Raw genomic sequence first — 27568 nt, 5'->3', positions numbered from 1 at the left:
CTTCATCTATCTCTATCTGTGGTGAAATAACTCTACCATTGTGAAGTGCACTTAGTGGTCATTTGTGTGGGTGATTTAGAGACCAATTTTATTATAACACTGTCGCCACTTCTGACTTAAGTGATTGATTGCTGTACTGAGAAGATTAAGTTTTGCGTCTATTAAAAAAATAATTTTTTTTCACTGCTGCTTTTTAAAAGAAAAAAAAATATACATGCCATGTTCTTTATACCAACCGAATATCTCCCAGTATATAAAAATAATATGTCAAGAGAATATCCCATCAACAACTAATGGTATAATTACCTTTGATCCCAGTGTCAGCATTTGACAAATACACCTCTATTAATTCTGTAGAGTTTTCAGGAAACATAAAAATTAACAATATGTGTAAAAAATAAAATAAAATTTAAAAAGGAACTTTAAACTGCCACACTCACTTTATTTGTTTTATTAATCAATTGAATGTACAGTCTGTTAACTTGCCCACACAATACTGTTCTAAATGTACATTATGCTTACACCAAAACAGGTAATCTCGTGGTATTTAGTGGTACTCACAACAGAGTTATACATATATTTGTGTAAGTATATTTAATTGAGAATCCATGTTTATTCATCCATCTAAGACATGTCAAGGTAGATGTTAGGAGGTCTTCTCCAGGAAAGCTTTGCAGCATCGTACACACTGCTCATAGACCTTTTCAAAGTCTTCATCACTTCCCTAAAAGACAAAATTAGGGAGGGGGGAGATTAAAATGATTTAGCCAACTATTCATAGCTCGCAATCACTGGAATTTGTTGTCTATTGCACACAGTGAAAATATACAGTTATATGAATGGAACAGAAGTGGGGCCCGCTCTCTGATGCAGGCTGGAAACACCCAAAAAATAAAAAATGATAGTTTGTTACTCAACCAAGAAATGTTCTTATTCCGAGAACCAAATTGTCAAGACTGAAGCCAAAAGGGTTTTTGAGCAATGAAGCCGACACTTCACTTTGGATTACAAAGCTTTGTGTAAAGGAGCAATGCCAAAAGAAAGAGGAATAGTTTTGAAATTCGATTCATGACTATTCAAAGTGGTATTTCTGGCTGAGATTTACGTTTAAAAAAAAGAATTTGTAAACATAACTTCATTGAGTTTTGTGATTCCCTGCCTTTTGTTATAATAATTTATTAGAAAAAGCAGTAAAAAGTCACTTCGGATCTTTACTATGCAAATTAAAGAATTTTTCCCCTTTTAGGCTTGTTTTCAAAAAGCAGCCATCCACTGAGACTAATATTTTGTATGTCTATATTGATCTTTTGATAGCTTCTAATGCAGACAATTTTTTTTTTTTGTTCATTCTACTTGGCTGGTATCTCTGACTTTGCATTTGATTGTTTTTTTTCCCGCCATTATCTGATAGAATTTTCTGTGTTAGGGCAAACAAGTCCTTCTCCCACATTGCCTCCCTAACTTATGGGGTTCCACAAGGTTTGATCCTGGGTCCACTATTATTTTCCTTCTACATTCCATTTAGCTGGCATCATTAAATCCTTTTCTGACATTTTGTATCACTCTATTCTGATGACATTCAGCTGTATCTGTGACCGTGGATGTGGACCTAAGCAGCTGCAGAGGCCACTGTTTTCCTGTCTAGGCTAAAATGTTTTCAGTGGCCAACATTAAATGCTTATAAAGTAAGTAACTGTGAAATTCATAGGCTACTTGGTAACCATCCCAACATTTCAGGTTATGCCTTGTCAAAAAAAACTATTTGAAATGATTTGTTATCACATCAATGACAATAAAAGTGTTTAAGTACGTAGAGTACAGTGATTGTTGCGATACTGAATTGGGTTTTTAGGCATCATGTAATTCTATTGTGTACTAACTACTAAAATTGCTGGTATTATGACATCCCTATACCAGTGATCCAGTACTGTATGAGTAGCAGCAGCATTTCTTGTGTATTATGTGCAGAAAGATGAATGACGAACACCTTCACATTGTATAAAATAAAAGAATCAGAAAGTTTGACCTTGAGTTAATTTAACCCATTATAAGTAATCCAAATTGTATTTAAAAAGTTGTTTTTCCAAAGCCTTAATGTTTAAAATGGCATACAAACAGAAGAGAGAAGCAGCAACCTGGTGGCCAGAGATTAAAGTAATTAAATACATTTCAGCAACTCAACAGGTGAAATGACCAAAACAAAGTGAGTTAAAAATTATAAGCAACTGAGGAAGCTAACAATATACGTGAAGGATATCCTTGACTGATAAAGGGTTACTAACACAACTGGAGCCTGTAATGTCCACTAGTAACCAGGTGTCAGTTCCAAAGTGACAGCAAGGAAGTCAATTATTTTACACATTTTGAGGGTTTAATCTGTAGTTGAGAAATCTGTGAGTCACCTCTGCCAGCCAGCTATCTAGAAGAAAATCTGTATTTTGTGAATGGAGCAGGCAATTCTTTATAACCCACGTGCTTCCAAAATACTACTCCTCACCCTAAACCGCAGTGATGTGCAATAACAGCGACTTTCTTTCTGATCTGATGCCCAGTAAAATTCAGGCTGGTATCGATGATATGATCCAATACCAATATTTTGTATAAAAACTAAATGTGTTTAGAAACTATCTACATTTAAAATTTTTCCATTAACAATCGCTCAATGCAACTGATTGAAAATAATAATAGCGCTAAGAAACATTTAATAGAGAAACGTTATCTGTATTTTAAATTTTTAAAGTTTACAATGGCTGTTTAACACGTCTTTTTCCTCCTCTTCAGTTCGCATCATCATGAACTCATGTTTGTGGTCTTGTCACAAAAACTGTGTCTTGGTTTCTGTAAATTCAACTGTTCAACTAGGCACGAGCTGTGACACATACCACATACTCCAAATTACTAAAATATAAATATTGGTTTCTTTAAATTCAACTGTTCAACTACACACGAGCTGTGACACATACCACATACTCCAAATTACTAAAATATAAATATTTTAATAATTCCATTTGTAAAGGTGCGTCTGACACGCACACTCTCCTATTATGTGTGACATTTGCGAAAGGGCAATTACGGACAATCCAGAATTCATGTGTGAAAACAACATAATTCTTTATTTATCCTGACACACCGACAGCGATTGTCCTCCTCCTCTTTGCCCGCTTGGCTGTCATGCTATGTGGTTGCTGGCGAGGTACCAATCCAAGTACTTACATGCCTCCAAAACCACACTGACTATAATGAGATTTGGTAAAATTACACACAAATACAGGGTCCAAAGCCAAAATCTCACAATCCAATACACTCAATACAATCACATAAACTGTGGTCACTCTTTCTTCTTCCAGCTGCATCGCTAATAATTCATGACTGTTTTATTTAAAGTCCAAGTTCTTAGGGGAAAAACAAAGAAACAAGAACTATACAATATAATTCATCTAAAATAGCTCTAGCCACACACATTTTTCCATAAAGACCACATATGAAAATTATTACTTATTATAAGATCCCTTGCCATTTATTTAAATAAACCAACCATGAAAATATATTAAAGTTTAAATGGCCACAGGAGGTTAAGATTTTTTTTTTTTATGTCTATTGTCAACACTCAAACTTTCAAAGCCTTCCGAAAGTCTCTGCCTGCACTTTTCCAATTCTTGCCTTTTTCACTCATAATACTCAAGACAATAAAAACCATCCAAGAACCCATGTCCACATCATCTGGCAGGACTCAAAACATGTAGGGAACAAAAAGAACTACTGAGCCACGGACTGTGAAAAGCTTAACCAATATGAAACCAGAAAACATCTCTTATGGTTGCGTAAAAGTAATATATTATGGTAAGTGTTGGTCTGGAAAGGCTGAATACCACTTTTTTGTGAGAAACAGCCATTTTACTAGCAACCGTTCATTGTGTTTTGGCGCTCTTTACTGCATCAATTGTGTCTGGATTTCTCCCTGCAGACAACTTAACTCTTCCACTTGCACCTGAAGACTGATCCGGTCCATCCAAAACCATAAATATACTTCAAATGACTGCTCTGTGTGACATTTCCTGTCCTTTATCTTGTCCATAAAATTTTTCCCATGTAATCCTTTGAAGAGAAACACAAATGTTACAGTTGGGCTGAATGTACCCTTTTTTGTATCTACTACAATTACTGAAAGAGTTTTTAGTTTTACTTTAAAAGCCCGAAAAAGTAATTCAGTCAGGATTCTTATTCTGAAAAAATGTTCTTCCCGCTTTATTGTCTGTTGTATATATTAGATTTCATTTTTTTTGTATGTTTGACTTAAAGTTCCCCCATTTCACATTTAGCGCACAACTGAGTTCACTTAGACACCTTATCACTAATAGAAATACTAGATCTGATTTTTGCCTGGGTAGAGAGTGTAAAGGTCAGGTCAAATGATGCCCACTCACACATTAGACCAGGGCTATAACAATTCATCGAGTCACTCAAATAACTCAATTAGAGAAAAAAAAAAAAACCTCAATACAAATTGTTTTAATTCAGTGCTTCATTTAATCCACAGCTCGGTAGCACTCATTTGTCACCATGTAAACGTGATCATTTTACCAGCATTTGAGACTAAAAATAGACGTGCAATAGTAATGTATCTAGGGCCATGCATGTGAATAAAAAGTATTACAACATTAAGCCCATGCAGCCCCCAGTTTTTAAATGAAAACTGATAACTGATAGCACAAACACAGCAGTCAAGATGATGTCATAGTTTAATGTGGAGCCGAAGTTTGTCTGCACACACGGAGAAGAGCAAAAAGGCTCTTCTCCGTGTGTGCAGCCATCACCCATTACTGAAATGGTGAGCTCAGCTTAAGTGAAAGAAAATGTTTTTTCAAAACAGCAGCCCATGTAACGGTAATCGCCATAAAAACCTTTATTAGGAAAAATATGGCAGGACTCTTTAATCAAATCATCTGTTCAACAGAAGAAAAACTAACTTGATAGATATAAGCTAACTTTATATATACAGTTAGGTCCATAAATATTTGGACAGAGACAACTTTTTCTAATTTTGGTTCTGTACATTACCACAATGAATTTTAAATGAAACAACTATCCATCCATCCTCATCCGCTTTATCCGAGGTCGGGTCGCGGGGGCAGCAGCCTAAGCAGAGAAGCCCAGACCTCCCTCTCCCCAGCCACCTCCTCCAGCTCATCCGGGGGAACACCAAGGCGTTCCCAGGCCAGCCGAGAGATATAATCTCTCCAGCGCGTCCTGGGTCTGCCCCGGGGCCTCCTCCCGGTGGGACATGCCCGGAATACCTCACCCAGGAGGCGCCCAGGGGGCATCCTTGTCAGATGCCCGAACCACCTCAACTGGCTCCTTTCGATGTGGAGGAGCAGCAGCTCTACTCTGAGCCCCTCCCGGATGGCCGAACTTCTCACCCTATCTCTAAGGGAGAGGCCAGCCACCCTTCGGAGGAAGCTCATTTCTGCCGCTTGTATCCGCGATCTCGTTCTTTCGGTCACTACCCACAGCTCGTGGCCATAGGTGAGGGTCGGGACGTAGATCGACCGGTAAATTGAGAGCTTCGCTTTTACACTCAGCTCCCTCTTCACCACGACGGACCAGTGCAGCATCCGCATCACTGCAGCCGCAGCACCAATCCGTCTGTCGATCTCCGGCTCCCTTCTCCCATCACTCGCGAACAAGACCCTGAGATACTTAAACTCCTCCACTTGGGGCAGGAACTCATCCCCGACCCGGAATGGGCACTCCACCCTTTTCCGGCTGAGAACCATGGCCTCAGATTTGGAGGTGCTGATCCTCATTCCTGCTGCTTCACACTCGGCTGCGAACCGTTCCAGTGCGAGCTGGAGGCCTTCACCCGATGAAGCCAACAGAACCACATCATCCGCAAAAAGCAGAGATGAGATTCTGAGGCCACCGAAGTGAAAGCCCTCCGCCACTTGGCTGCGCCTAGAAATCCTGTCCATAAAAATTATGAACAGAATCGGTGATAAAGGGCAGCCCTGGCGGAGCCCATCACCCACCGGAAACGAGTCCGACTTATTGCCGGCAATGCGAACCAAACTCTTACAACGGTTGTATAGGGATGAGTTAAACTCTTACTGCAGCAGCATTCAGTTGCTGTTTTTTTGTGGGCCTTTCTGTCCGAATTTAGTCTTCAACAAGTGAAATGCATGCTCAGTTGGTTTAAGATCAGGCTATTCATAGCGAATAGCTTGGCTATTCAAGAATATTCCACTTCTTTGCTTTAATAAACTCCTGGGTATGCTTTGGCTGTACGTTTTGGGTCTTTGCCCATCTGTATTATGAAATGCCGCCGAATCAGTTTGACTGCCTTTAGCTGGATTTGAGCAGGCAGTATGTCTCTGAACACCTCAGAATTGATTTGGCTGCGTCTATCCCATGTCACATCATAAATAAACACTAGTGTCCCAGTGCCACTGGCAGCTATGCATGCTCAAGCCATCACCCTGCCTCTGCTGTGTTTTACAGATGATGCGGTATGCTTTGGATCATGAGCTGTTCCACACCTTTTTTTTTTTTTTAAGTTTCATGGAGTCTTCTCTTTATGGTAGAGTTGGATATTGATACAGCTACCTCCTGGAGAGTGGTGTTCACTTGGTTGGCTGTTGCGAAGGGGTTTCTCTACACCATGGAAATGATTCTGTGATCATCCACCACTGTTGTCTTCTGTGGACGTCCAGGTCATTTTGCGTTGCTGAGTTCAGCAGTGCTTTCTTTCTTTCTCAGAATGTACCAAACTGCAGATTTTGCCACTCCTAAAATTGCTGCAGTTTCTTGGATGTTTTTGCACCTTAAGGATGGGATGTTTCACCTGCATGGAGAGCTCCTTTGACCCCATGTTGTCTGTTCATAGGAAAATCTCCCAAATGCAAGTACCACACCTCAAATAATTTCCAGGCCTTTTATCTGCTTAATTGATAATGATATAACGAAGTAACTGCCCACACCACCACATGAACTAGCCTTTGAGTCAGTTGTCCAATTACCTTTGGTCCCTTTAAAAAAAACAAAGAGTACACGCTAAGGAGCTGAAACTCCTAAACCCATTATCCAATTTGAATGTGGATACCCTTGAATGAAAGCTGCTACTCGGCACATTATGTACATGTCTATTATATAACTATAGTTGGAATATGTTTCAGTAAACAGGTTAAAAAAACAAAAAAAAACAAAAACTTGTGTCAGTGTCCAAATATATATGGACCTAACTGTACTAGATAAGAGATAGATAGTCAGGAATATACACTTTTCCCTAGCAACCTGTGGTTGCTGTCACTGAGTAACTAACAAGTCTCTGCGTCAGCATGAATTGGGCTTTAGCAATCAATTTCACAGCCAGCTACCACTCACCAACCTTTTAGAGCAGTGGTTCTTAACCTTGTTGGAGGTACCGAACCCCACCAGTTTCATATGCGCTTTCACTGAACCCCTCTTTAGTGAAAAATAAAATATGATTTTTTTCAAATTCAAGACATAGATATGTTTTTTACTGGTGCACAAAACGAGCCATGCATGTCACCAACTCACCGAACCCCTAGGGTTCGATCGAACCCAGGTTAAGAACCACTGTTTTAGAGAATGCACATTTTCCCTTGGAACCATTGGTTGCTGACAGGTCTCTAGGCCATTGTGGTTGAGACCTTAGCATGGCACTTATCTTAATTTAACATGCCAAATGGTATAGATATTTAAAATGAGTTCTTGTGTCTCCCTTAAATGTAACTAAATGCCTCTAAGTGTTGCATCTTGTAGTTTTACTGGCTTTGGCTTCTTCACTGGACCATCTCGCTACAACATTAAATTAAACATATCCTCTAAATTTGAGCAATAAAGTTGAACACAGGGATGTATTTGAATACTTACATAATAAGGGTCTTGGATGATCAGCTGCTTCTGGGGGTCATAAGAACCAAGAAGCTCAATTTTTGCTGTGTAGTCTTTCACGGACTTTGCCTTCCGTTTCAAGTCACTGCAAAGGTGAGAGAAAACAAGTAACTCCAAAAGAACAGAGCACGAAACAAGGGAGGTTTGAGCACCTCTGGATTAAAGAGGTCACATGCTTCTAATTACACGAGATAATGTTGTATGGTGTTTACTGTCTGCCACTTATTCTAGCATTCCTCTAATAATAATTACATTCATCTCATTAACTTTAAACCAGTGATAAATAATCAAACAGTGTAGTCTGGAAACATGCAGAGTACATAAATGAAAAATAACACCTTAACATGTTTAAGTCAATCCCAGACAAAAGCAGCACAACAGTAGGTCAAAGAATTAATGAATTCTCAGTCTGGCCAGCTTAAAATTTGTAGGAAACAAAGTATGCAGGGGGAAAAGAAAAGACTGCCCAAAGAGCAAAGACGAGGCATCCAAAGAACTCAGTAAGCTGCTTACAGATCAGATCTGCCGTGGGCATGTGATCTCAAAATGATCCTTAAACGTTCAAAGTAGCAAAAAATATCCCTCCCCCTGACCTCTGCAAAGAGCTTAAGAAAGGATATTGGTCATTAAAGGGAGGCATTCTCCTACAAGGCATTTATAGCTCAGTGTCCCCACCATTTTTATGTATGCATGTGAAAGAACAGCGCAGATAAACGTCATGACAGCAGGACACACTAGTTTGGCCCGTTTCAAGACAAATGTTTTTTGACACTTAACACATGACACCAGCGTTTTCGGCGTCTGCGTATCCAACCGTGATCGACACTCTTAGAAAAAATAAACACTGCTGCTGTGGGCTGAAATAACTGTACCTCAGATTGCTCTCGTCCATGCACAGAATGTGCTCAAAGCTCATGAAATCTTCCTTGGTCACCTGGAAGTGGGTAGAAATGAAGAACAAAACAAATATTACTTTTGGCTCTGTGTGGAAATACAGTATGACCAGCAGAGACTCCCTCTGGTCGTTCAAAGAGGGTTGAATGGGTTATGCAGCTAAAAGAAAAGAAAAAAGCAGCCTTTTCACTGACACATTAAAACTCTTAAGACAAGAAAAATAAGACAACTCAGACCTTATTAAATCATTCATTTATCATCTGCCTTTTTAGTAATAGCTTTTGGATGTAGTTATATTATGTCAATACTTTTAATTACGTTTCATTGTTCGTGATGGAGGCCAGCATCCATGTGCTGGATTCCAGCTGCTGTTACATGCACAAAGAATTTAAAAAAAATAATAAAGTAATGTTGCATTTTCAACAAGTCACAAAAGCCTTACAGTATATTTTCCCATCCATTTCCTCCTCCCTCCTTCTCCTGCTCAATGGCCAACTCATTTTAACGTGAAAAAACAAGGTGGCGTTTATAACAACTTAAATTCTTGATTCTTGACCTAGAGGAAAACCAAGTTAGGGAAAGGAGCACATCTATGCATGTGGAGGGGTTTATACAGTTTTCACTGCATTCTGTGATGATTTAACGGCACAAGAAGCAATAAAAACAAAAAGAAAAAAAAAGAAAAACAGGCACCACCCCGAATACTTTTAAAGTATTTTGAGAGTGGATTTATAGGAATGCCAAGGAGAAGCTAAGGGCAGAGAGAAACAAATGAGAGCACAGAGACATGAATAAAACTCCCGCATAGCTCCAGATGTTGACATATGGACACAATAACAGTGACAGCTTGTAACAGCAGACGGGTAAAAAGATGTTCATTACAACTGTTTTCGATTATATTCACGCAGCGAAACGCTCCAGCCACTGCAGTCTGATCACTGTATTTCACTCTTTCTCACACTCTCACACCCTCTCTCACACACACAATGATAATCTGTGTTGATCATAATCTCAGTGCCTGCTTCTTCCACAGTGTAAATGAAGCAGTGGTAATCCTCTATCAAAAAGTCTTGTGCAAGACCTCCTCACAAAGTTGACAGAGAGCTTAGTTTGATATCTGAAATCTTTGGCTAAGAATGAGCAAGGAGGTTTTTATGGAAAGCAAAGAAAGAGTCAGGAGACACTCATAGAAAAGTTCACACTAAGATAAAATGTGCAAAATAAAACCAAAGGAAAGCCAGGAAGGGATGTGATTGGAAATCAGTAAAAGTTAATGGGTCTTGTTAACAACAAAAAAAAAAGAATTTGACATGTCACCGTGCATGTTGGTTTACCGTCATACTTTAACAAAATAGGTACTTGTTGGGATGTGATTCAGGAAAGCTGTAAATTTATTTTGCCCTAAATCTTCACTCAGCAAGGTTCTTGTATATGAGGGGGAAAAAAACCCCCGCACGCCTGGCCAGTCAGCCACTGAAATTTGCCTCCTTGGTGACACTTCGGACATTTGCGTCTTTAGCGTCTTAAGTGTTTAGTAATGCTCTTGTGAACAACTCTGGGGTATATGGAGTACAGTCTGAAGACACTTAATATGTTTATACACTTTATATAAGGTTATGGGTGATGGTGAAAACGTATAAAATATTGTAACATTTCATTTATTAATATTTATCCAATTTCGTAAAGGTTTTTTTGCAAGTGGTTGCCACTGCAAAGAGCTCTGTATATCCGGTATGGCACAGATTCTTATGCCCTTATGCCTGTCCTTTCCGATGCAACCCTCCCAGGGATTTGTGTGTTCTCGCCTCGAACTAAGGATCTTTTACAGGTTAGGTGAATGTGATAACTACTACACTGTAAAGCCACCATTGATCCTATTTGTGGAATGAATTAACTGAGAATAAAGGGGAAAAACAAGCAAGTAAAGATGGAAGTAGTTAAGAGGCATAAAAGGAAAAAACAATCAATATGGATAGAATAAAACTTTAAAATGACACATATAAATGGATAAAGAAAACAACACAAAATAAAGCCCTAAAAATCATATGGATCTGTGTGATATATAGTATACAAAACTCAATTTCTTATCAAGAAATAGTAGCAGAGTGGTTTTTTTTCTGTTTTACTACTCTGTGGGGAAAAACAGTCTTAGAAAACACAAAAAAACAAAACACTAAAACACTGCTGTAAGCAGGCACATCTGCATTTGTAGTTAATTATCTGTTTGCACACCAGCTTTCACTTGTGTTGTTGATTATAGTTCTAGCCAGTAATAAAATATAATATCTACTTACAGTTATCATTAATGTGTGTTGAAGAAGTATTCCTTAAGAGTTATCCAAAAAATAACCATTTACAGATAATTAATGAAGAAAAGATCTTTATTTATATCATCTTAGCTTATGTTTGCACTTTTGAGTAATGGTGGGAAAAGGACGAGAATTCAGCTTGTAAAACTTATCTGCACAGCATCAATGCTGAACTGGTGACAGGTGAAATTAATGTGATTACTGCAGGATGATGGTATTTTGGCTAAAAGTGTTCATTCCTCAAATGTTGGTTTTACGATAATCAAATTGCAACTCTCTTAAATCTGATGCCTGGTTGTCAATTTTTGATTAGATAAACCCTCAGTTACTTGCTATGGATCACTTTGAAAAATGTGTGTTTATTAAATAAATACACATTTGTTTATTTGGGGATACACTGGTCTTTAAACAAGCTCCCAACTGGCCAGTTTGCTTGGACACTGGCCACGCCAGGCCTTCAGCAAAGTGGGAGGGTGGGTTATTAAAAAAGAAAAAGAAAAAACTTGTGGCAGAAAGGAGTGATAAAGAAAAAGAGGAAAAAACAAAGACTTGTCAAAGCTCATTGTGTGGATTTGGTTGGGTTTAAGCCAAGGGTTGAGCCTTCCCATCCCTGCTTTGAGGAGATTAGATGAGGGTCTGACAGAACTGGTTTGCAGTGAGCCAAAACAAGGAGATGGGAGATCTTAAGTCCAGGGTGAAACACCGGAGATCTCTTAGTGTTTAAGGACACTGGGGAGTAGGAGTTACTGTAAGGAGAAGCCAGCGCAGCATAAAGCCTGAAGCCATACATGGACAAACATCTTGGTGTAATTTTAGGCCTCTTTAAGGATTAGAAACATCTGTGCAGTGATGCTTGCTCCACTGGCTTCATCAATATTTCACAAACGTCACAGGTGCCATCAACTTGAACATTAGTCTAGACCAGGGGTCAGCAACCTTTAACACCCAAAGAGCCATTTGGACCCAGTTTCCACGGAAAAGAAAACACTGGGAGCCGCAAATACTTCTTGACATCTAAAATGAAGATAACACTGTTATTGCTCTTTACCTTTATGCTTTGTATAAACACCTAAAATGTGTTGCTTATGAAATCCATGAAGTGCTAAAAAAAAAAAAGTCTGAATAAATATTTATTTTACGTGGTTAAAGTGTGTGTCGGGGCGTGGTCTGCAGTGCCGCTGCAGAGGAGGCGGACACACCTGAGCGGCATCCGCAATCAAGCCTCGCCGGCTTAAAGGCTGTGCTCTCTTTGCTGTTGTGTTGGTGTGTGTCGGGCTGTGAGCTGGAAAGCTACAGCTGACTGTGTGGGTACAGCAACCATGTGTGAAAAGTGGTCAATAAATAAAAAAGCTTGTACATGCAAACATCGTCGGGTCTGCCGGGGTATGTTTACACTGGGACTTCTGGTCCCGAACCTCTGCGCACAGCGTCTGCAAATCGGGGCTGTACGAAGTCACTTTTATCTTTATGCAGGACTGTAAGCTGTCATCTTTGAGGCATGAGCGGTGTTTGTTTTTACCATAGTTCATATTGGAGAATAGCTGCTCACATATGTAAGTGGATCCGAAGATCAATACTTGGCCTGCCTGGGGTTGAAAGTCTCCATAAATGCACGGCATTTCAGCGGGTATGGTTTATGCGAGTGTGATGCTTATTTTGAGCAATGAAAAATGATAACATATAATTTTATTTTTATATTTCAAGATCACAATAATCTTCCAATTTAGAACTACAAGTTTAAAAAGAACTAACACAAATAAAATACACTTCAGTTAAATACTTATAATTTTTTTTCCAAACCACGTGGAGCCGCAGTATAAAGACTAAAGAGCCGCAGAGTTGCCGACCCCTGGTCTAGACCAAGGAATGGCTACCAGGTTCTTTATTACACTCGAAAATACTACCCCAATTCCTAAAAATGTAATACAGTGTGTGATATGTAAATAAAAACAGAATATTTTCTGAAATCCTTAAGCTGAGCCATTTTAAGCCATTTTGAATTGATGGTGCAACACATCTCAAAACTCACGACAAGTTCGTGTTTACCACCGTGAAACATCTCCTCTTCCTTTAACAACAGTCCATAAAAAACTGGAAAATAAGGAGACCAGCTGCTGATCTTTGGGTAAAGGATTTTCTTTTATTCTTGTCTGCTATAAGATTCTAGCTGCTCCACAGTCCTGAGTGTTCTTTGTCATATTTTTGGTTTCATGATGAGCCAAATGTTTTCAGTTGGTGAAAGGACTGGAATGCAGGCAGGACAGTTGGGCTCTTCTTCTATGAAGCCATGCTCTTGCAATAGCTGCAGTATGCAGTTTAGAATGGTCTTGTTGAAATATGCAAGGCTTTCCTTGAAAAAGACATCATCTGAATGGGAGTATATGTTGTTCTAAAACCTGTAAAATAGCTTTCAGCATTGCTGGTGCCTTTCCAGATGTGCAAAATGTCAATTCCAAAGGCATTAATACACTGCTATATCATCAGAGCTGCAGGCTTTTCAACAGAACGCTTATAACAAGCTGGATGGTCCCTCTCCTCTTTACTTTGAGGGATGCAGCATTTTTAAGAAGAATTTTACATTTTAATTTCTCTGACCACAGAGCAGTTTTCCGCTTTGCCTCAGTCCATTTTAAATGAGCTTAGCCCAGAGAACATGGTAGTATTCTGGATCATGTTCACGATTGGCTACTTCTTTGCATGACTCAGCTTTAACCTGCATTTGTGGATGGCATGATGAACTATGTTTACTGATTCATGTCTATTTTTCATGCAGTGCAACTCGAGGGCCCAAAGATCACAGGCATCAAATACTGATTTTTAACTTTGTCCCTTGCACATAGAGTTTTCTCCAGATTCTCTGAATCTTTTAATGATATCTTGTTCTGCAGATAATGAGATATTAAAAGTCTTTAATGTTGAGGAACATTATTCTTGGCCCTGGCCCAACATTTTTTGAGACATGGTGCTGCCATTAATTTCTAAATGAGCTTATATTTACATTAAAATGGTTAATTTTCCCAAGTTTTTATGTTCTATTATGAATTACATTTTGGCTTACCAGATATGATAATTAGTGTATTGGGTTTATACAAACAATTTTTTTTTTAAAGGATTAGATAGCTAGTGCCTCAAAAAGTGTTGTTTGAAATGTTGGCCCTTTTCCAAACGGGTTTCAAATTCACTTCAGATAGTTCTGTGGAAGATCCTGTTCTAGCGCATCTCGTTAACTCGTGAGCAGGTTAGCTGACAGTCTCCTTTTCAAAAGAAAACCAGCTTAGCAGCTATCCCCAAGCAGTGCAAACACGTGTTTCACTTTGTTCATGCTGCTGTTCGGGCACTATGTCTTGCAGCTGCCTCTCCAGGCAGTCTCTGATGTCTGGACAGGCTCCAGCTCTAGTCTTGGATTGTAATTAGCAACAGTCGCCCTTCTCTACTAATTGAAAGATCCAAAGAGAAGAACAAACAGCACAAACCAAAACTTCTAGCAGGTGGAAAGTTGGTTCTTGTGATTAGAAAGCCTACTAGACAGACCTGGAGAATAGATTTCTAGGATGACAGGCTCCCTGGTAAGCAGCTGACTGGCATCAAAGACAACCACAATAGCTATTTAACAGTTCTTCTGTAGACAGAAGAAAGCATGATGGAGCAGACAAACAGATCAAGACCTTCAGAATAAAATCAAAGTGAAACATAGAGTGTAGCCCAGTAACACTCAGCTGATCTGTGAGCAACATCCATGCTACCACAAGAGGCCAAGATGCCTGCCAATCATCCTGTAATTAAGAGAGAAGACTGCTACCTACCCTTCTTACTCACTGTTCTAAGTATGTGACAATATATTTTTAAAAATGTGATTGAGCAGCATTACATTCTCACATACACACGCACACACACACACACTTTCCACTGCAGTGACAGCAGCTGTGGGACGTCTGGTTGTACCTGTCGCGCCCTGTGGTCCGTGTCAATGCCATGCTTCCTGAGGCAGGCTAGACCGCGGGCATCCGGTAAGCTGCCTAGATTCCAGTCTGATGTGGCACCACTGTCTATGATCCACTGCAACAGAGAACAAAAAGGGGGCGCTAGCTACGTCTTGAGAGAGGTGGTGGGTGATCATACCTGCCTGGCCACATGCCTCATGGGCACGCCATGCCTCTTCATGCAGGCTTGACCACGGTGGTCTGGAGGGTTTCCTATCTCATAGGTGGAGGTGGCAGCACTGTCTATCCTCCACTAGGCAGAACAAAGCACGGGAATCAGAAACTCAACAAAACTGAATTATAGTCTCATAAAGAAAGAAGTTTCTGTACAAAATAAAGGGCAACTCCACAGGTTAAATTGAAGGTAAACGTTTCTAATCATCTTTAGAGACTGTAAGCAGGTCATTATTATCCGAATTGAATTCTGTGAGGAATTTTTAACTTTCACTATTTTTCATTTTAAATCAATGCACTGCAGTTAGCATTTAAGTAGCAAAAGTTAATTTCATATAGTTTCTCTCCAGAGACCAGAACTTTCAAACTGAGAAGTTATTACTGCCAAATTAAAAAATATATATTATTAACCAACCAGTATGAAGAAATAATTTTCCTCACTAATGTCAGAGGAAACATTTTTGAAACTAGTTCTTGATGTTATTCATATGGTAGTATTATACGTAATATGTAAAGGGCTCTTCAAACATGCAGCACTGAACAGAACATTTAAGGTGAGTGGCTGACACTTTAAAGCATTTCTGTTGTCATTTCCATAGTTGTATCAAGTGGCAGAGCTAAAAACAGAAAAAATGTGTACAACAGATCTGTAATACGAAATGAAAACATATGTCAACAATGACTTTACCTGATCAACGACGCCACCATCAGTTGCCATCTTCTTGAAGACTGCTTCAGCAATGGGGGATCTGCAGATATTCCCTGTTCAACACCACAAACAACATTACCACATTAAAGGGATAGGGATACATTTATAAAATATAAATTATTTACTTAATGCCTTCACAGAAAACTGCAATATCCCAGTGGTAATACACATAACTTCAGTATATCATAAAGATATATGTATGATACTTTAAAATACAAACTTTTCTATATAAATGGATGTCAACTGCTAAAACAAAAAAGAAATGTATCGTGAAACTGACTAAAGCTCCATAGTTTACTTTCGGACTGTGTCAACAACTCAAATGACTTAAAATCTTGAGTCGAGGCCAGATATTGATTAAGCTTTTTTTTTTTCTTATTCTGTGCACTGTGATTGCTTCCTGGGACAACATTTGAGGCATAACAGACGAAAAGGGGCAAAACCTTTACAATATTTTAACACCTGAAAAAATATTTCTAAAGCTTAAGCTCATATTTTAACATTTAGACCCATGCAGAAGTCCAGCACATTACTGGCAACATCCAAAGACAATGGATTTACTGGGCATGTATAAAACTCCTATTTGAAATACAGTCGCGAGTTTTTGAACAGTGACATTTTTTTTAAATGTCTTAAACAAAATCTAGAATCTAAAAAGGATCTAATTGAAGAGCAGACTTTTGGCTTAAATTTAATGTATTTAACATAAAACAAAATAATTAAAAAAAATCTTACATTTAGAAACTGTCTCCTATTTTCAGGGGCTCAATTAGTCAAATTGAATAAATCATAAATCAAATGTTCACAGCTTTTGTCTAACCTACCTAATTATCTGTGTTGTTTTACAAAAGGTCAGTACTACTCGAACCCTTCCTCCAATTAGGATGTCAACAGCACCAGAGGTAAAGTATGCGCCCCCCCCCCCAAAAAAAACTAAACGGGATGTTTTAGTAAATGGCTAAAAGAACAACTAATCTGTTAATGTCCAAAATATATAACATAAAATCTATGTGTGTCTCAGCTTCTAATGTTTAAGTTACTGTTTTGGCAGTTGGATCAAGCAGTTTCTAAAATGTTTGATCATGTTTAGTATTTTTTCAGGAAACAGTCCATTAGTAAAGTAAAATCCTCTGTAGAAGCTTTAATGAACGTGAAACGGATTATAATGAAAAATCTACCACTCACATTAATAACACAGCCAACCTACCCTCTGCTGCATCTTGAAAACTATTTCAGAATTGGACGCACATGCTTCAAATTATCTACAGTGACGTTTCCGTGCTGAGTTCCTCTCAGCTTTCACTTTGGATTTGGACACTTATCTCTCCAGTTAAACACGGACACCTTGCTTGACGTTTACACATAAAGCCACAGCTGATTAGATACCAAATATAGACACATGGAAGTAAAAAATTTAAGAGGCTTAAGTGGAAAGTGTGTTTGACAGCTCGCAGCTTTGCGTTCATTGTAAGGCAGCTAGTACATAGTTAGCACTCTGAGGCACATCTAACGAAGCTCAGTTCATTTCATTTATTAAAATGCGATGAGTTGACCTGCTGACAGAATGACATGTTTGCTTTTAAGCAGTAACACATGTAAGTTTTAACTGACGTTTTGTGGGTTTAAAAGACGTCTCTTACCCAAACAAACGAACAAAACCGACTTTGTACCCGTCGCCGCCATGTTGAAAGGTCCTGTACGACGCCGGCTAACGTGGCGGCCAAGTACTGCCTGAACAAAAGTATAGCACGATGACAGTGCTGAAGGGTTCAAGTATGGACCACATGCGCCTTAAATTTAAAGATTATTACTCTCATTTATCAGCATTAGTTAGCATTTACCTTGGAAATTGTAAGTCGTACGAGATGTTTGTTTGTGTTATGTTTTGTTTTGTTTCTAGTTACAGAGTTATATTAACATAACCCAGCCACAAGGGGCTAGGATAGGCAATGTAATCCTACTGTCAGTTTTAAACCCATATAATTGGGGACAGTAGTATCAGGAAGTCCATCTGGTGTAAATCTGCCAATTTGACGTGATGATCATTAATGACATTTCAATGCAGTGAAATGCAAGGACTATGACTGACAGAGGCAGACAGCTGGCTCATCTCATTAAGAGGTGCGAAAGTAAAGAAAACAATATAAAAGAAAAGAAGAAGAAAAACAATATAAGAACCCTATGTACACTATATACACGATGTCTGGGTTACAGGAACCATTGCGCGGGGGTGTACAAGACATCTACAAAATATAATAAATAAGGGTGCAAGGGCTATGGTCGTTAAGGATATGTTGAGGGATGGTAATTGAACATCTGCTGAAATATTCACAGAACAAAATATTGCACGAAAAAAAATAAGCATAATCAATAGCAAATAGCAGCAACAGTATGATTGTATGGGGGAGATCTGCTCACACTCTTAATTTGCATTTATAGTTCTGACAGCCACCGGTAGAAGCTGTTCTATAAATATACTAATGAATGAAGAGAGTATGACTGAAAGATAGAAGGAGTGCTTTGAGAAGCTGATGAATCAGAATCAGAGAAACTTTATTAATCCCAGAGGGAAACTGAGTTGTCATAGCAGCAAATATACAACAAACAACAAGCATGCATATAAAATTAGTGTAGAAACAGAGTTATGATAGATAAATATTAAGATAAATAGATAAATATATTGATATAAGTATAAATATACATATAAATATAAAAGGACAAGTATGTGTGGAAATATGTTGTGGTGTACAAAAGTGACAGGGTGCATTGAGGTGTGATTAATTCTGTTCCACATGTGTGGACCTGACCCAAGTGGATGAATTAAAGAGTCTGATAGCAGCAGGAAGGAACGACCTCCTGTAACGTTCCCTCACACAGAGAGGTTGAAGGAACCTGTTGCTGAAACTGCTCTTCAGATTGTCCAGTGTGTTATGGAGGGGGTGGGAGTCATTGTCCATGATTGCCAGCAGTCTGACAGCATTCTGTCACTGATCACCTCCTCCAGGGTGGCAAGCTTCATGCCAACAACAGACTCGGCCTTCTTGATGAGTTTGTTCAGTCTGTTTGCGTCCTTTGCTTTGATGCCTGCACCCCAGCATGCCACAGCAAAGAAGATGGTACTCGCAACAAGAGACTGATAAAACTTGTAGAGCAGCCTGCTGCATAATTTGAAGGATCTGAGCCTTCGTAGAAAGTAAAGCCGGCTCGGACCCTTTTTGTAGGCAGCGTCCGCGTTGGCAGACCACACCAACTTGTGATCCAATTGAAACTCCCAGATACTTGTAGGATGTGACTATTTTGACATCAGTCCCACCAATGCAGACAGGGGAGGGTCGGGATCTGTTTCTGCCAAAGTCCACCACCAGCTCCTTTGTTTCGGCCACATTCAGCTGCAAGTGGTTCACCTCACACCACCTCACAAACCAATCAATCAGTCCTCTGTACTCCTCTTCCCTTCCCATTTCCATGCTTCCAATAATGGCTGTGTCATCAGAGAATTTCTGGAGGAGGCAAGTTTCTGTGATGTACTTGAAGTCGGCCGTATAGATGGTGAAGAGGAAAGGGGACAGAACAGTTCACTGGGGTGCTCCTATGTTGCTCTTCAGACTCTGACACACAGCTCTGCAGTCTCACAAACTGCAATCTGCCTGTCAGGTAGTCGAATGGAGAAAATGAGAGACAGGAGCACTGATGGAGTAAAGTTTGTGAATCAGGAAGTGCAGAGGATCAGTAGGAAGGGAACTGAGGGTAACTTTAAAGGGAATGACGAGTAGAAAGGCAGTTGTCCAGATGACTTACCTGTGAAGGTGTGGAGGTATCTAAGAGAGAGGTCAGTGGACTTTTGAAACGGATTGTTTAACACAGTCTTGAAGAGTGAGAGGATGCCTGAAGATGGTAAGTGGACTGGTTCTTATATATCACTTTTTTACTCTGAACACTCAAACCACTTTACACAACTTGCTTCATTCATCTGTTAGGACCAGCACTTTTTTATGCTATTTCTATGTAAGTGCCTTGCATCTAACATTCACACACATTCATACTCCAGTGGATGCATTGGAGAGCAACTTGGGGTTAATATGCAGACCGGAGGGATGGGGATCGAACCACCAACCGATTCCGATTAGTAAGGTGACCTGCTCTACCACCTGCTCTACAGCCACATGACTCGTTGAAGCCAGTTTAAGAAGAGAATCAGCAATATGATTTCATGCTGAGAAAGAACACTACAGATGCAGTGTTAGCAAAGATTAACGCTGTGGTACTGCATGAGGAAGTCAGGAGTGGCAGAGAAGTATGTGATGGTAGTACAGGACATGTATGAGCACAGTGAGACAGCGGCGAGGTGTGCAGTAGGAGTGACGGATGGGTTCAAGGAGCTGGGAGGTGGGATTATATCGGGATACATCGGCTTTGAGCCCATTCTTGTTTGCAGTTGTGATGGACAGGCTGACAGATAAGGTCAGACGGGAGTCCCTCTTATGTCTTATCTCATGGACTATGATGTTTACTGACAACATTGTGATCTGTAGTGAGAACAGGGAGCATTTGGAAGAGAGCCTGGAGAAGTGGAGATATGCTCTTTAGAGAAGCGGAAAGAAAGTCAGTAGAAGTAAAACAGAATACGTATGTGGATGACTGCGAGACAAGTGGAAAGTTCAAACAGCAAGAAGCAGAGGTCGAGTGTCTAGTTCTGCTGGTCATTATGAGTGGAGTGGAGAATTCAGAGTTATAGAAGTTCAAGCAAAAGACAAACCTCAAAATTAAAAACTAGAAAATCGCAGGAAAAATGGAAGCAAGAAATGTAATGATAAATTTGAGGCAAATAAATGCAAAAGACTATTTAATTCTGGTCCCAAATAGTCAGCTTCAGACTGACTAAAAGGGAATCATTAGAAGAGCAGGAACCGAAGGGAAAAAGCCTGTGTTACATCCCCCAGGAGGATGTCTCTTCTCCCTACTAACCCTTTGTTTTGTCCAGGCTCCACCTCCTGTCCTGATTGGATGCTGCGCAGAGTCTGGCTAATTGGTAATCAGCAGAGCACTATTTAAGGCCTGTGGAGCTGTGCTTCTGTGCCCTCTGGCCATTTTGGTTGCCATACTTGTGCAGGCTTGCATGCCTTTGTATCTTGTATGAGCATTGTTGTTTTCATGTTCAGACTGCTGTAGGGGAGAGCTGCCTTTTGCTTTGACACCCTGTTTTCTCCTGTTTATGTGTTGTTAGGTAGGTTATGGTTATAGGTTGTATATTTTGTTTCTTTGGGAGTTAGGTAAGTTTCTTTTATTTCTACATCAGGGATGTTTTGTTTGTTATGTTGGCCTTGGCTCTCCCTGATGTTACACCTCAGTCTGAACCCAAATCTCATCACCAGAATTAAATAAACCTTCTACACTTACCATCTTGGCTCCTCCTTCACTATCCACCTTTATGTCCGTCCCTTCAACCCCCTAGACTAGCCAGGGGACGTAACAGCCTGTAACATGGCAAGAATCTCAGTGTTATGTACTGAGATCTGAAAATTTGCTGTCCCATGCTTTTTAATCTCTCTTTCTGCTTCTTACCCTCACCTTAGCGAGTGATGATGACTATTGCTAACTGAAGGGGAGACACTAGTTCTGAGAAGAAGCTCAAAATGACTTGGGTAAATAGACTGTTGAATGATAGATCAAGATATTACCTTGAAGAACAGAGAAAACATTTTAAAGAGGAACCTACCAGGAAGTTGTCGAAAAAAAAGTTAGTTTTAGTTGGTTTTCTTAAATATGTTGCTATTTAAGATAATCTTCAATGTTTCATTAAGTGAAGCAAGTTTAGGCCTGTGATTCACCTTTGAGGAATGTTTAAGAATATTTTTTTCTTCTTTTTTTAATGATGTAGTAAGTGGAAAACCTAGCAATTAGATGCAGGTGGTATATCTTCTATAATTATCTATATCCACCACTGGCCCCAAGCCTAATCCCCCCTTCAATGCCAACTCGAATATAATAATGAAGCATCAAAGCTGTGTAAGTTCAAGCAGATAAACAAAATTGTCTGGATAACTAATTTTTGAATTTTTGTGAATCATTTATAGGTCAGTGTTAAGTGACTTGAACAAACAGACAAGAACCATTCCTCTGAAAATGATCAGGTACAATGACTGGACTGAAAATTATTGAAAAAAATCAGCCAGTATCCAAAGAAAACCTTTGAAAGTCCTCCAGAAAGGCTGGAGAACTATTGCTCAAGACCACGTTAAAAGCTAAAGGAAAGCCTGCTCCTTGGAAGAGCTCAATGAAGGAAGGAGCGGTGTCTCATCACAAGCCCAGCGTGACCCAGGCGCTGCTTCCTCTTTATGCAATTCTGATGTTCGTGGTGAAATTCTGTGATACTCTTACTCCTATTGTTCCTTTCATGGTGTCCAATATAAATCTTTATGTAACTACATATGTATCCCCTTCAGTATTATTTTTAGAAACACACACACTGTAGTATTAACAACTGTGATCAAAAGAAATAAAATCTGTAATTATCACACCATCAAGTCTCCCATTAAACTGTGATGAGCAGTGGCTACATTTCCCTATTAATTCCACAAAAACATGTTCACATTACATCATCAAAGTGTAAAAATGTAGTGTTTTCCCTTATTTCAACATTTTCCAATTATCATTAATCACCTTTAGCCCGATGAATTATATGTTTCAAAAACAATAACAGTCATGTTTTCTATGTAATAGTTTCAAATAATTATAGCATTTAAGTGATTCTCAAATCATTGCATTTTTAAGATATTTACATTTTAAATTTGTGGAAATAGAGCTGTTGTTTGCTCATTTCCTCTGGTTCGCCGCTGTATTAAATATGCTTGTCAAATGACATAACTAAATTTAAAACACTGAACTTGAGAAATATTATTCCTAAAACCATGTTAAAGGCTGTAATACAAAACAGTCTTTTTTTGGCACAAATGTCGAAACATAATAAAACTACATTAAATTTAAAAAATGGCACAGCAAGCACTCTGCAAGTTCAGACAGTATTTATTATAAATATTTCAAAAGAAATGAACATTAGTACAAAACAAGGCTGTTTGGGGAAGAATGGTTTCAATGCATTTTAATGGCTGGCTTAACTGTTCTGGGAGCATGAACTAATTCCTGGAAAAAATGCTCCTAATTGACTGAAAAACAGCAGCTTTTCATTATTGGCCATAGCATGCGCTCATTACCATAATCACATTCTTAAAGACTTTAATCAAGACCGCAATTGTTTTTTGTGGGCTAAACTGTGATTTGGCCTAGAAAATATTGCAATGGTGCTTCTAATTAAAAGAGATTCAACACATGAATACTGAAACTTAAACTGGTGAATGATTTATGGCAGAAGGAAAGATGTGGCCAGGTTGTAGTCACACTACTTTTGTCATTGTGAAACTCACAGAGCAGCTCAAGCACAGCTGTGACATATTGTGCTCATGAAGAAAAAAGAAGTTAGAAGGCAAAACAGCTGATGCCCTTAGTTGTTACTAATTTGAATGCACACTTAATTATTATTTTTGCTCACATTAGCCAGCAGAATATGTTCTTAATACTACTAGCTCACTTTGAAATTAACATCTGGATTTACTGAACATGATACTAAAGTGGGTTTATGGTTGGTAATAGTGTTTTAAAACTTACACCCAAATCCTTGTTTAACTATTGAACTCTTAACCCACCGGAAATTCTTGGGACTGAAAAATGAATAAAAGCAAGCTACTTCACACCAGAAATAAAACAAGTTCACAGCCTGGTAAAAAGTATTAGTTTCTATAGCTAATTTCTGTCATTGTGACAACAGGTGAACAGGTTATTATAATAATTATTATTATTACATAATTATTTTTAGTTGAAAGTTTAAAGCTGATTATTGTGTAATTGCCTCTTCCAATAAATTGATGCATTTTGAAACTTAGAAATAATCCATTTAACATGCAAAAGAGCAGGTTTGTGGAAGCTGTCATGTTGCCCCACAATCTTGAATACAGTGGATAAGATCTACATCACTACATCACTGCCTAATTACATTTTATGTATCTGGCTATAGACTGGCCACATACATAGTATGCCAAAGGTGGAGGAAAAGGAACTTACAATTGTTCACTTGCTGTGGAGGTACATTTAAATTTGTGCCTGCACCTTCAGACTCAATATATGCATTAACATACCTGTGTTTTATTATCTGAGAAGGGGTCCCATTCACTGAAGATGAGAAAACATAAAGGAAACATCCTCTTCCTCGTGATCTCAAGCATCATCTCCTAAACTGAAGTCAGGGGGCTCTGCCATACAAAAAATGTCCTACAAATTAAACTTGCCCTCTGATAAACATTTTGATTAAATTCTAACATCATATGATGGTTTTTTTGTTAAGTGTCCAACTCCACCAATGTTAGATCTGCTTCAAAGCATGTTTCGGTAAAGCTGCCTTACAGCAGCTAATGGCAGCTAACAGGGGCTAACAACAACTAACAGTGGCTAACAGCAGCTAAGAGGAACAAAAACAGTGCTCACTAACAGCAAAGTTCAGCAAATCCTCAACAGCTCACCTCACTGTCATCAAACAGAAGTGAGCTTTACTGGCCTATTGACTCGCATTAGACTCCTTTACAAAGTTTTACAGGCTCCTCCAGAGTAAATTGATATGGACACATGCTAATAGCTCAGATAAACATTGGACTAACAACCTACACTCACTACAAATGAACAACAGTAAGGGTTCCTTGCCCTACGGTGGCCATCATAGCTTAGATTATACACTTAAAATGGGAGTGGTAAGAGAAAAGTATTCAGTTGATCGTAATCTATTGACATCTGGAGAGATTTGTGAGATTTTATACACTGCACACTGTAATGTTAATGTTGTGCTCGACCAAAGTGAGCAAATTTGAGTCCCTGAACTAGACCTCACAGACATCTTTGAGGTGTTGGTGCTTTTTGAGCATTTTAAATCAGTTGTCTGACAAATAGTAAGTTTGGCTCTGTGGTTGATGTGTAAAAAGGCTGTGCTTTAATTTTGGTGAGTATTTTATTTCTACATTAGTTAACACTAATTATCAGGTCTGTGTCTGAGTGATTTACCCAATCAGTTTAGGGATACGCCTTGCTAATAATGGCTGCTGAAAATTTAGTACACCATCCTCTCATCCAAATTTGATGACTTGTTCTACTCACAAAATGGTCACAGCCATAATTAAGGTGACCTTGAGAGGTCAAATGGACTCTTAGTTACGAATACACCAGCAAATACCAATAAAAAAAAAAACATCAACTGCAAAATCACACAAAATATGTCAGAAGCTGAATAAACAAATTAGAAAAAAAATCTCAAAAAACACAGCAGTAGTGTTTTCGGGCAGATGCTAACATGACAAAGCAGCTGCAGATCCTACAGAAACCAAAACTTGTTAAGAATTGCACAGAGACCGAGTTTTAATTGCATGACTTGCATGTAATGCTGTTAATATAATATTAATGTTTGCTATTAACTGTTTACTGTTATCTTGTCACTTTCGCATCTGTTTCGTCACCTTTTTGTCTCCCCCAAAACACTTCTGCTGTGTTTTGTGTGCTTTTGCAGTGTTTATCCTATTTGCTGGTGTTTTTTCATGTTGCAGTGTGTTTGTTCTGTCAGGACCAGCGTACATGCTGCTAAAACTGAGGCTTTGAAATGGTCCTGTGGAACATCACATTGTGCATTTTTTACATACAGTCTATGTGATTCACAGGGTAGGGAGGGGGGGAAAAGATTTGACATGAAAAGAGTTAAATACTGATTTGATTTACAATCTTATGAAATACATTTAAATAAACGAGTATCTAAGATTAAGTTCAATAAACACTAGTGTGATAACAACAGATTGAGATCTTGAATAAAGATCATTTGAAAAATAGTTAAGAAAAAGTACAACGTTTTAAGGATTTAAACTGCTGAGCTGAAAGTTATACTTATTCAGATTATTTGAGTTACATATTAAAAAAAACATTTCTTTTATGGAATTCTAAAGAAGCACTTCAGTAAGATAAATCCAAGTTTGTTGTGTAGTGAGATTTATGGTGGACTCATGAGGAGATATCTCCAGAGAAGGTGGGTAGTTCAACATGCCATGAAGAATCCGATAATGAGCATATGTATGGGTTCAAGTGTGTTTGAAAAGCATGTGTCTAAAGGTGATGGAGACGATAAGGTATTCACTTAATGTAATTTATGGTGGTTAAAGTAAACTGTGGTCCATTCATGCACATGATAAAGCCTCAAAAACTTAATGTAATCCTTTTTTGGTTTCTAAAATTAAAATAATAGTCCATCCTTCTTATCCTGCTGATCATGCAAAGTCACTTCATCAGTGTATGAGATAATTAATCTATAGTTAATCTTCAGTTTCCCACTTTTATAGTTTCAGCAATTCAGGTCAAAGGTCAAAGGTCAGGTCAAAGGTCAGTTTTAGCCCATTCTTGTGGATTACTGGCTTCTGCATAACTGCTGTATGTCTCAAGAGATAGCCACTGTTGTTCAGAATCTCTAATAAACTGTAAACATTGAGCCTTTACTCACCTTATATCCTTAAATTCCTGTAATCATTCTATCTGCATATCTAATAACTAGCAACAACCTCACCAGAACTTCAGATTGGCCTTAAACCTCCTTATTGTGTTGATCCCCATCCATGATGATTTACAGCATCAGTTAGCTGAAGCAGAAGAAGCCATTTGGGAGTTCTCACCTGGCAGAAAGAAAAGGAAACACTACTCCCATAACAGAAGTAACACCCACCTCAGGGGCCAGCTTTCATGGACCTAGATACGACCATCTTGTTAGCCTTGTCCAACATCCAGTCTGTCATGCCAATTGCAGACTCCAAAGCCTAAAGTCCAGTTTATTCACCAATCGACCGGTCTTCCTCTTGCTCTTCCTCCTCGTTAGCGAGGCCAGGCCCCTTCTTCGACGTTGTCGATAGCGACAGAACCCTGCTGTGACTGAAAAGTGTAGTCCCAGCCTCCACTTTATTTCCTCCCACTGCTGTAGTGTTTTTATTTTTTTCTCCAATCCATGAAACCAAATCCTAGCGGGGACTCTCCTTTCTTTTAATGGATTATTAGCTTCTAAGTAGAATACAGACGAGGACTCCAGGGGTTTTTGCGTGGGTTTTTCCAATAATCAGTGCTCTGCTGACCTACAGCCAAAGAACTGTCACCCTTGCAAACTCATGCTTCCTCCAATGCTGGCTCATGTGTACATGTTATGATATAACCTCTTGAGTTATGTTTATAAATTCTCTCATTGTGTTACCTCAAAGCAGCAAATCTGTGAAGCTTCAGTTGGTCTTACTACACGTCATACAAGTCTGTTTTCCTTTCCCACGATTGCTGCATGTGCTCTCTCTACCTTGGGTTTTCTACATGTGCACATCAGCAGGCATGGAGGTTTGCCCAGAGTAGTTGTTTTTGGGGGGGGTCTCTATAGCTACACTCCCTGCTTCAGGCTTTCATTCTACTCACACTGAAGGGCTTATCCACTCCATGTAGGTATAAAGTGGATGTCCGAGAAGGGAGCTGTACTGCCTTATATA

General features: G+C 39.0%; 1 protein-coding gene across 4 annotated transcripts; it reads right to left on the bottom strand.

Moving 5' to 3' along the window:
- Positions 1 to 428: 428 nt before the first annotated feature.
- Positions 429 to 17727, bottom strand: acp1 (acid phosphatase 1). Of its 4 annotated transcripts, none has more exons than XM_003449851.5 (6): positions 17618 to 17727; positions 15957 to 16030; positions 15234 to 15347; positions 8784 to 8845; positions 7891 to 7996; positions 429 to 724 (listed from the first exon to the last, which is right to left on the bottom strand). In XM_003449851.5, the coding sequence occupies exons 1-6, from the start codon at positions 17658 to 17660 to the stop codon at positions 647 to 649; spliced, it is 477 nt and encodes a 158-aa protein (XP_003449899.1). In that variant the 5' UTR covers positions 17661 to 17727; the 3' UTR covers positions 429 to 646. The 4 variants fall into 4 exon arrangements, with proteins under 4 accessions (XP_003449899.1, XP_003449898.1, XP_005454746.1 ...); XM_003449850.5 differs by lacking the exon at positions 15234 to 15347 and adding an exon at positions 15057 to 15170; XM_005454689.4 differs by lacking the exon at positions 17618 to 17727 and adding an exon at positions 17163 to 17204.
- Positions 17728 to 27568: the final 9841 nt, after the last annotated feature.

The sequence above is a fragment of the Oreochromis niloticus genome, linkage group LG15, assembly GCF_001858045.2.
Source record: "Oreochromis niloticus isolate F11D_XX linkage group LG15, O_niloticus_UMD_NMBU, whole genome shotgun sequence".
Classification (NCBI taxonomy): Eukaryota; Metazoa; Chordata; class Actinopteri; order Cichliformes; family Cichlidae; genus Oreochromis; species Oreochromis niloticus.
Note: the sequence above shows the minus strand (reverse complement) of the source record. Positions and strands in the feature narration are given on the sequence as shown.